The 11,089-nt window shown below is 31.5% G+C and overlaps 1 protein-coding gene across 1 annotated transcript; it reads left to right on the top strand.

Annotated features, from left to right (window-relative positions):
• The first annotated feature begins 8,869 nt into the window (after window positions 1–8,869).
• LOC123900992 (zinc finger protein GIS3) lies at window positions 8,870–10,222 on the top strand. Its single transcript, XM_045951568.1, has one exon. It carries the CDS (start codon window positions 8,973–8,975, stop codon window positions 9,828–9,830), a length of 858 nt encoding a protein of 285 aa, XP_045807524.1. The 5' UTR covers window positions 8,870–8,972; the 3' UTR covers window positions 9,831–10,222.
• Window positions 10,223–11,089: the final 867 nt, after the last annotated feature.

Genomic DNA, 11,089 nt, shown 5'->3' with positions numbered 1-11,089 from the left:
TTTGGACTGCTGATAGTCTTGTGATGAATTGTAGGGTTGTTAAATGGTATTTGTCTTGGTTAAGGTTAAATGGTTGGTAGTGGTGTGTTTGGTTTATGTTGAATGTGTGTTGAGGTTGGTGATGTTAGGCATGATAATGATATTGGTTTGGCAAATGTCTTTCATGAAGTTGATAAGATTATAAGAAGCTAGAGAAAGAAAAGTAACGAATAAGCTAGAAAGTGAACCTCAAAACCTAACTACGTCAATACTTATTAAACAATAAAAACATGTAGGAAGAAGAAGAGAGACTAAGAAAGAAAAGAAAAAAATTATATCGGATATAAGCTAAGATTAAATATTTCAATTGACTACTCCAACTATTATCTATCTTGAACACACTTGCAAGTGATGTAGTATCATACTATCAATAGTATGAAACGAGAGAGGATTCTCTCCATTAACTTTAGGATAAATTTTATTTTGAGCCATTGATTTGTGAGGATAGAGAAAAGAAAAAGAGGAAAAAAATGAATTAAAAGGTAGAGATTGAAAGAATTGAGGAAATTGAGAGAATCCATTCTCGTATGAAACAATATATTAGTGAGCGTATGAGCTAAGTCAACAGTTACTTTGCTAAGCTTCATTGGTAAAAGAAATGAATAGATGTTTCATAATAATTTTCACATATACTGCACATTCAAACAGTCATATGCCTCTAAGTGTTGTGAGATACTCCCTCCATCCCAAATTATAAGGGAAGAAAACTCTTTTTTTTGTCCCAAATTATAAGGGAGAAAATCATTTTCAAGAATGTTTTTCCCTTATTATCATAAAATTAAATGCAAATTGCATTTAATTTTCTCTCTCTACCATTTTCTCAATAAACAACAACCAATACAAATTGTTTTTACATCTTCCTATGCAACTTATTCCAAGGAAAATCCACAAAAATATATTTCAAATCCTCATGTTTTACTTTTTCTTAATAAGTGTGATTTTTTTATTTTCTCTTATAATTCGGGATGGAGGGAGTATGACTTATGAGAATGAGAGAGTTTGTTCTCCATGTTGTAGATTTTTCAATTAATTTAATAAATATTTTTATATTTTATTTTGCACATTAGTATCATTTATCATTTAATTAACACTTATGAGAAAGACGTCTTTCTTTCCTTCTTTTTTTTTTCTTCTTAATTTATGCCACATGGAAGCTATTGGACACGTCCAGTCAATAAATTTTTGCCACATCATCATGTCATGTAAGCTCCGTTAGTGGCATTTGATAGCAGGGACCAATTATGGAAACGGAAAAATTTTGGGGACTAATAATCAAAGAAAATTTTTTTGGGACTAAAAACAAAACTTTGAATACTTATAGTTATAGGGAGTGGAAACATATTCATCCCAATTTAGTATGTCTGACACACACTCTACTATCACTTGACTAACTTGCCAAAAGTACCTAATTACCTAATCCTTTGAGCCTTGTTTCTTTTGTAATTTTTGGTTACTTAATCCCTGACTTGGTTTAACTCGATTGTTGTCCTTCACTTTCTAACTTACGGTACACGTACTTTAATTATGGAGAAATAAAAAATCCGAAGTTTGAATATTGACTCTTCCAATAATATAACTAGTAGCTATCAATTAAACTATACTTATAAAGCAGTGTTAGTATTAATTATATCACGAAGCTAGCACGTTACATTTGAAAAAAAATGACAAATTATACAAGACATCATTTTTTTTGTCTAGTTGTCTAATGGCTAGAAAATCCACCTTAAAGGTGAATAAGTGAAGTGTCCCGGGTTCAAACTCCAGCTCCTGCATAATATATGTGATGTTTCTACCAATTGAGTTAAACTTACGGAAACTATACAAGACATCATTAATTGGCTGATTGCATGATTGCATAACAAACTTTTATATTATATACTGTATCATATTGGAGAATAGCAAGATTAATTCGAGCACCGTGTAATTGTTTCAGTCACAAATCGCAATCTATCTAATTAATTTTAAATTTATATGTGTTTGTGTCGATTGTTTTGATGATAGGGAATTTGAATCAAATTTTGTCTTTATACAAGATATAGAAGGAGTTCCAGAATGATGAAATTTGTCGTATATATGTTTCGTATGACTTACACGTTCCCACAAAAGGAAAATAAAACGGGATTGTCTTCCTATAAGTTACGGGAATATAGTTATGAAACTAAACCATTCAAATTTAAAAAGCTTCTAGTCATGTATAGAAGATAAATATTAATTAATGGTCTATTATATGTTAATGATATGGTCTATATTTTTCAAAATATTATAATAGTCGTTCAGTATGTTAATAAAATGTCTCTTTTATAATGAAAAGAATTGGTGAATATATCTTGACCAAAAAAAAAGAATTGGTGAATATATACACTTAGTCTATAATAATAATTGTAAAGGAACATAATATTTAGCTGTAAAAAAAAGGTGATTTTGTGTCATGGCAAATTAAAATGCTTTTTTTTTTCGGAATTATTATTTTTTTTATAATGAATTAAAAAAAAAAGTTTTCGCTACATGGAAAATTTGACTAATGTAAGGGTGGGGTTTAAATTGAACACACATGAGACATGGTGGGTCGCATTAAGAGTTGTGATATAGACTTAGAAGTAAGATGACTTTATTTCTTAGGTATGGTTGCCTATGCTTTTTAAAATAGACGTTTTTAATATAAACTATATTTGTTTGATAATAAAAATTACATATTTTTGTTATAAGGGTTAATTAAAAATTACTTATTATGATTATAATTTATAACCAACCTAAAACCTTTTTTATTTATATATTTGAGTCGAAGGCTAGGTAGTATAATCAAAACAATTAAAAATATTATAGACTCGGGTGGTATAAGCCATTATGATTATGATAAATTAATCATACTTTTTAAGTGGGAGATTATTAGATTACAAACCTACAAAAAGCTCTCACTCTCTTGGAGTTAGTAAGATTCGCAAAGATCTCTCTCAAAGCTAGAAAACCAATATAGAAAAATATAGATTTCAACGTCAATCACGCAAACATCATAAACAATAATTCATCATGAACAACAACACGTAATGGTGGGGGACCCAAACCCTAAAGTTTTGTAAATACTCACCTGAGCGATATCATATGCATTCAAATATCCTTCATGTCATAAACATGAAAATGTCCTTTTTGACAAGGCAACTACAACACACATGAAGTGTGCATATAATGAGTAAAGGGACATGTTTTTACTTTTGATTTTTTTTTATGTACATACCTATTGTATGAACATATATCCTAGCTAGCTATAGGTGTTTGGAAGCTTATAATTCTTGTTTTGACTTTAGGGAAATGAATTTGGTGCTGTAAAAAACAACAGTCTTCATTATCAACCATTGGATTAATTTATGTTATAAGATGATTATTTAACACTTATAATTTACTCCCTCCTCCCTCCGTCCCAAAATATAAGTAAAAATTGGTCAATAAAAGTTAATATATTTGATCCAAATCTTTAATCAAATACATCAAGTCTATTTGACTCATTTTTGCTTATATTTTGGGACGAAGGGAGTATATCATTCAATAAAAGATCTAAAGGCTACAATACAAACGTGTGAAACCGTGTTGTTTTACAATTTATATCATCCAAATTTAAAGCATTTTAAATGAAAGAATAGTTCTTAAAATAATTTGAACTGCTCGATCATGGTTGGAAAGACAAGATTTATTCTGACTACAAGATTGTATGAAGTGTTGACCACATTCAATCTAACTCCGAATTACTGCCTCGGGTCCTTTTTATAAGGAATATTTTGGGAAAAAAATTGATTTTTTTTATAAGAAATTTTGACCAACACTTATACCCTTATTTATTATAAGAGAGAATTTAAAAATAAGTAAGTTAGTTGAATTAAGAGTAATTAAATAAGAGTATACATAAAATAAATTTAAATTTATAAGAATATTAAATAAAAATAATTATGTACAATATATTTTTCTAGTCCGTGTGTTTTTTTTTCAAAATGTTTTTTATAAAAACGATCGGAGGAGATATAAACATGCGTGTGTCGAAATTTAAAACTTGACTACCTACATTTGAGGTGCTCCTAGTAAACAAAACCTAGTTGATGGTAGCCAATATAATAAGATGATGTCAAAATTCTACATTAAGTGTTATAAGATCTAAAAATGTGTTTGTAATTAATGGAGGTTATCTACACTTTATTACAAGTTGCTCAGCCTTGCACTATATATATATGTATCTTGTCTAAATTTGAAACTTGACTACCTACATTTGAGGTGCTCCTAGTAAACAAAAGCTAGTTGATGGTAGCTAATATAATAAGATGATGTCAAAATTCTACATTAAGTGTTATAAGATCTAAAAATGTGTTTGTAAAATGGAGGTTGTCTACACTTTACAAGTTTCATAAGAGAGTTGAGTGAAGCTCAATTTACGTCAAATTAACTCAAATTTTAAGATGATTTGATAATCTATTTTAGATATGTTGAACCACCTACTATCAAATAGTTATCACCAAGATAGAATGAGTATGGGGCTGTTTCCTTTAAATACATAAAATTTTATCGGAAAAAAGTTTGAAAGAAATTTTTTTATTAAATTTTATTGTTATGAAGTTCAAGTCAAAATATATAGATTTTTTGTATAAGTCGGATCAATAGTCATCTGATCAGTAACCCATTGGTCTGACTAATGAATCAGTGACCTAATATCTTGACTGGATCAATCACCCGTTCAGGTTTTAAAACTATGATTATAACTGTGGGCCACTTGAGCCATGCAAATCATATTAAGTGGAAGTGGGACGGTGTGTTAGATTAGATCTAAGCGTCATATATAGTTTTAGTTAGGATCTTGGATTCTGTCATATACTATGAAACCTTTCTCCTTGTTGTAGGGTATAATTCACTTTTTCTATATATATGCAATATTATTTGGTGGTGTGGCTGGTGGGTGAAGATGTCGGCATTTTAGATAGAGCCAAGGCATAATTGATATATAATGAGCGATGCTAAAATTGGCAAAGAAATAAAATTAAATTAATATAAGGCATTTTAGAAGAGTCCAATATGTACATACATGTCTAGATTTGAGGCATGCAGACATATAACATACTTGTGATTACGATTGCTTTCAGAAATTCTTTGTATGAGATGAGATGAGCTGAGATGAGATGAGATGAGATGAGCTGAACAAGTAGTTGGTGTCAGCAGTAGCCAGGGTGGGGAGATAAACACATGGCCTTCACGATGTCTTTGCTTACCTCATTGGATTTCGTTCCTTCATCAAACAATACTCTATATCAATAGGTTTATGCATTTCGGTTACTCTAGTTTATTTTGTGTTTGTGTCTGCAGCCAAACAAATTGATTTTGAGTAAATAAGTTCAATAAGAATAAATCTCGGAGAATGCTGCTAAAATGAAAAGGGCTATCATTGAGAGTGAAAGTTGTCATGAACGTCAGCTCTTAAAGCACATGACAATATTTTTAGAAGTTCTACATCGAGTATATTAAAGTGTTTAATGTGGTACTTAAACCATGAGGCTCTCCCTCAATTGGACTAGTATTTTGGGTTGGACTCTACTCATGTGCTTAAGGACTTATAACAATTGGTATTTTCATTAAGAGTCGGGGTCACAGAAAGGGCCGTGGATGTCGGCTCTTAAAGAACGTGACAATGTTTGGAGCCCACATCAAATATATTGTCTGGTCGCGAGAGGGCGGCCAGAATATCATCCACATTAAACTCAGGACAACTATACAAGTGAATTGGACACCAAACTTTTATCCAAAATAAGACATTAGATTTATGTATCATCTTACTTATAAAGTATTCAATCTCCACTTTTCTTAGCAACGTGGGACTTAGCTTATCACCTCCCACTTGCCACAACATATGTCAAGGTAATTTGTTAAAAAAAAAATATACTATCAAAGTATGATACTTAAGTCATGAGACTCTTCCACTTATTAGACTATTCTTTTGAGTTGGGATTACCTCGTATATTTAAGTCTTAACCTATACCCAAAAATAATTTCCATGTTTCAAAATTTTGAAATTTCTGATGTGTGTGTGAGTTGATCGATGCGTAACTATTAGCAATATTAACTATAATGTCGTAGAAAATTAGTTAGGGGGACATGACTGAACATCATGAAGAGATAATGTACGGGTCATAATTGAATTTGGTATGAAATGACCTGATGTTTAAGCTGAGCTTAATTTTTGACTTAGCAAAATTAATTTAATTAATCAGTTGATCCATCAAGCTGGTAAGTTTTTTATTGGCCATCTCATACAATTCAAATACATGGAAAGAGTGCAATTAACAATTGCCACACAATTTCTTTCATAAAAAATGAAAAGAAGAAGAATAAGCAATTGTCAATTGCCACACAAATTAATGTATTAAATACTTAAGATGTAACCTCTTATAGATGGGGTGAGTAGCGTAATAAGTTTGAACTAAAAATTTAAAAAATTTTAAGATTCTGGATTTAACTCTGAATAAATTGGAGAAAAAAAAAGTATTAATAATCTTGCAAAATTTCACTTTTCACTATTAGAATCAAAGCTAAGAAAAAGAATGCAAATAGAACTTTATGCATAACAAAACTCAATTTCCTCACTACAATCAATCCTAGTTACGCAGCCTCAAGCCATCTTGACTTATGTTAACTAGACACAAACGCTAGTAGCATTGGCTAGGCCTTAGGGTTGGCCAAACCCTTGCTATTGCATGCTATTTTTTTGTTGCAATCATTGAATGTAGTGTTGCCTAATCCTACAATTATGTTAGTTTTTACGGCTTCTAAACCTCATTTTCAAATGAGTAAAAAAAAAAAAAACTCATTTTCAAATTGTTCGGGATTGGACCTAGAGATTCAACCCATTACAACATCACATGCCCAAATCATCTAACTTCCCACTAATTGGCTCACACGGCAAGTATAAGGAATCAATGTAAGGCTGTTCCCATAATGGTTCATCATCACTCTCTCAACGGTTCTCTCATATATCATATATACATATACAACTCGGTAAAAATGTACACAATCTTCTATCCTTATAATTCCACTCATTCTATTGATTTGAGTGTCCGAGTACTTACAAGTACTATCTTCTCTTCTACTACAATGGAACACTGCTCAACATGTTCGGCCAATATCTTTGGTCTATCTCTGATCAAGAGTGAATTATAGGCATTGTTTCATATTAACATTGTAGAAGATCTTTAAAGGGTTGTTTTCCTTCATCAAGTGGTATGAGTTACTCTATAAATAGAGTCACTCTAAAGGCATACAATTACAACAATGAAATTCATGTTTCATAAGTCAATTTCTGTCTAAAATATTTTTTTGTCATTTCTTCTTTTATCTAGAGCACGTGAGTACGTACTTTATTCTACGTACTTTATTCCGTAAACTATTATAATGATATTCATCATCTTCTTGTTAAGTATTTGTAGCAGATTCCCAACACAAAATCTAACACTAATTTAAACTGTTCGATCTTGATCAAACGTTTACCGATATCTCTAATACATGAATGGATGCGGGGTAAGGGTAATGTTGACATTACGGGAAGTAGGTCCCTCTAGTCTCTACTTGTGAAGATCTAGACATTGAAGTCATGTTGAACAGGGGAATTGGGAAATGATAAACAAAGGAATGGGTCCAGCCAAGTATTAAATTTTAGCTACACTATCTCTTTCAATATATATTCACCAAATCAAACAAGTGTTATTTTTCTTTCCAAATCAACAAGTTAATTGGTTGAGACTATGAGGTTCCCTACAAACTCTAGCTAAACTAGATAGCTTTTATGCATAATTTAAATTGAAAAGAAAACGATGTGTTTGGGTGTTACCCAAATCCAATCATTTTTATTTTTATACAGGAAGGACTTTAATTAAACCTGTGTCATATACCATACTCTTATCACATGCATCACAATCTCAATCTTATAGTCCCGATTCCATGACCCTTTGATTGTTGGAATAATAAATATTGAGTCATGTCTTATAGTAGAACTAGTATATATCAATATCAAACAATAATAATAATAATAATCCTCGTCCTGAACCCATTACTCTCTGATGCCAAAACTGTTCATTAGTCAAATAATTGATGACAAGGTCACCTTTGTAATTTGAACAATGAAGTAAAAAACAGTTGAAGAGAGACAATTCCAACCATTTGGGCCCCTTCCTTGTGGGTCTTCTTGGGTCGTGTTCCCATTTTTTCACACACTTTCTAGCTCTTCCTTCAGACATCCTACACACACCCCATCTTTAATATCTCTCTCCACACTCCACATATAATTAAATTACTATTATTTTAGCACAATTCTTTTGTATCATATAGTTGGGTCCATAATTTCAACTTTGAACTTTGAATATAACGCAATATTTCTATCAACTGAATTAAACTTGGAAAGATTTATCCTAAAATTATTTTAACTAATATAAAAATGATTTGATGATCGAAATATGAAGCACACTTAAAAAATTTATGGTTTTATCCTAACTCCTAGCATATAATTAGTCATTTAAATAAAAAACCTATATAGTCAAATTAAATCTACTCCAAAATAATTTAAATTAGAAAACTAGATCTCAAGTTATTCCGAAAACATGAATTGAATGAAGATGTAATAAATCAACATCGTCAATTGAAATCTTACTAACAGAAATAAATAACATTTAATGATTGAATATAGTGAACTATTCCAAACAAAATTATAGGATACCCTATAGTGTAAAATTTTATAATGTTTGTGTGTCAAAAACAAAACCAATTGATATTGAATCCTGTGTATAAATAGACCCCAACACATGCAACAAGTCCTTAATATAAACACATTAAGTGTCCCTCTTCTTGTCTCACACTTTCACTACTTCATCACAAACACTTCTTCAATTCTATTCAAACAAATTCTCATAGTTATTATGGATAACAACCACCATGACCACTACAATAATAAAACTTCCCAAACACGCCTTAAACTCTTTGGCTTCAACGTCCAAGAAGACGAAACCATGCATGATAATAATTTTCATGACTCCTCAACAACCAAACCAACTTCCTCTTCAACTTCAACTTCTCCATCAAGATCACCAGACTCCACCGTCGGTGAAACTTTTCCACCTTCCTCCGGTGAAAGAAAATACGAGTGTCAATATTGTTGTAGAGAATTTGCAAATTCACAAGCACTTGGTGGACACCAAAACGCACATAAAAAAGAACGTCAACAACTTAAACGTGCTCAATTACAAGCTAACCGAAACGCCGCCGTTTCGTTCGTTCGAAATCCTATCATCTCCGCCTTCGCTCCTGCGCCTCATCTATTAGCTCCGCCGGGGTCCATGATGGTTCCATCTTCAACTTCTTCGTGGGTTTACGTTCCACCACGATCCGCTCCTCCTCCGTTCCACGTGTCAGTATCACACGGTTGTGTTTTCCCGTCGGTGAACGGAACCACCATGATGAGCGGTGGTGGTAACAATAATAATAGTAATAATAGTAATCATAATATTGGTGTAAGAGGGGTGAAATCTGCGGGTGCAGGGATGTTTCCGTGTGTTGGCGTTGTAGGGGATTCTACGTCTACATTGTCAACGATGCAGGTACAAGCCCGGGCCCACCATGTCAGGATGGATGGGCCATGTTTGAGTAGGTTCTCAAAAGGTGATAGCGGGCCCAATTTTGATGATGCATTGGGCTTGGATTTGCATCTTAGTCTTGCGCCGGCTGTGAATCGATCTTACGGCTCGGCTCAGCTTGGTTTTTCTAGATACTCATCTTAATATGGCTGCTTGTACATTTTTTATTTATTTTCTTTTTTTTTTTAGCTTTTTTAAGCAAATTATTTCACTCGGTACACATTTTAACAACTGCTATCTGTTTTTTTTTCCTTCATTATTATTATTATTAAAAAAAATTTGCATACGATCCATTTACATTTGTAATTAGTTGAATAATTTTGAACTATTCCTAGTTTAATTTGAACAAGTAAACAGATAAAAAAAACTATAACCAACAAGACTAGTGATTAAGAAAACTATGATGAGCCGACTTATTTGATGAATCTTCATTATTGTCCATTTCATTGTTTTGTATTAATGAAAAAATGGTTGCTTTTAAATTTGTTTATATCTTGAAGAAGGAAAAAAAAAGGTGCATTACTTTTTAGTTGGAACTAAACAATTCAAGCATGAAGTTTCAATTTTGTATATCTTGATTAATGCTTGCCTCCGGATTCTGGTTCCCAACTACAACCTTCGTGGGTAATTGTTTCCTGTCCATTTTGAAACTCTCAGAAAACATTAACATATTTAAAGCAAGTGATTTATTATTGGGACAAACTTAATATATTTAAAAGAGTTAGCTTTTTTTTTTACAAACATTTAAAAGAGTTAGCTAGAGACTTTTAAAAATATTTATATATTAGGATCTATATTTAAAAGCACACTACAAAATCAATTATAACTAATTCGGTAGTTTACTCTTAATTTCTAAATTTAACATGAATTTTTTTTTCGGTAGATGAATTTAACATGAATTTGTTAAGAAAATATCATGTATTTTTTTTTTTGTCAAAAATATCATGTATTTATCTAAACTATTTTTTAGGGTCTTTATTTTAATTGCTTGGTTCTTAGGACGTTCCTAATGAATAGACAGAACGAAACAACAATATATCACCAGTGATGTTTAAGCAGGTATAGGGGACATGCTCAAAGTCATCAATGAAATTATTGGCGATTGGTGAGAAATTTTAATTTCTGCCAAAATTTAATGAATTGGAGATAATAGCTATAGCATAAAATTTCAGTTCACATGATCACATAAGTCTTAATTTGAAAGTACTGTACTTTGCTGAGGAAATTTATGATAATTGGTCGGATGTTTGTTACAATATATTGAATTTACCTTACAACATATAATATAATATAAGAGTCAGGATCCGTTGACACCAACTAGTTTGACACCAAATGTTACACCTCTCAATAACGTTTTAACCGATATAAATTTTATAAAATCCACCGTTGGATTGAAAGTTTAC

Source organism: Trifolium pratense, linkage group LG1, assembly GCF_020283565.1.
Source record: "Trifolium pratense cultivar HEN17-A07 linkage group LG1, ARS_RC_1.1, whole genome shotgun sequence".
NCBI classification, from domain to species: Eukaryota; Viridiplantae; Streptophyta; class Magnoliopsida; order Fabales; family Fabaceae; genus Trifolium; species Trifolium pratense.
The sequence above is the reverse complement of the archived record's forward strand: the minus strand, read 5'-3'. Positions and strand labels throughout refer to the sequence as shown.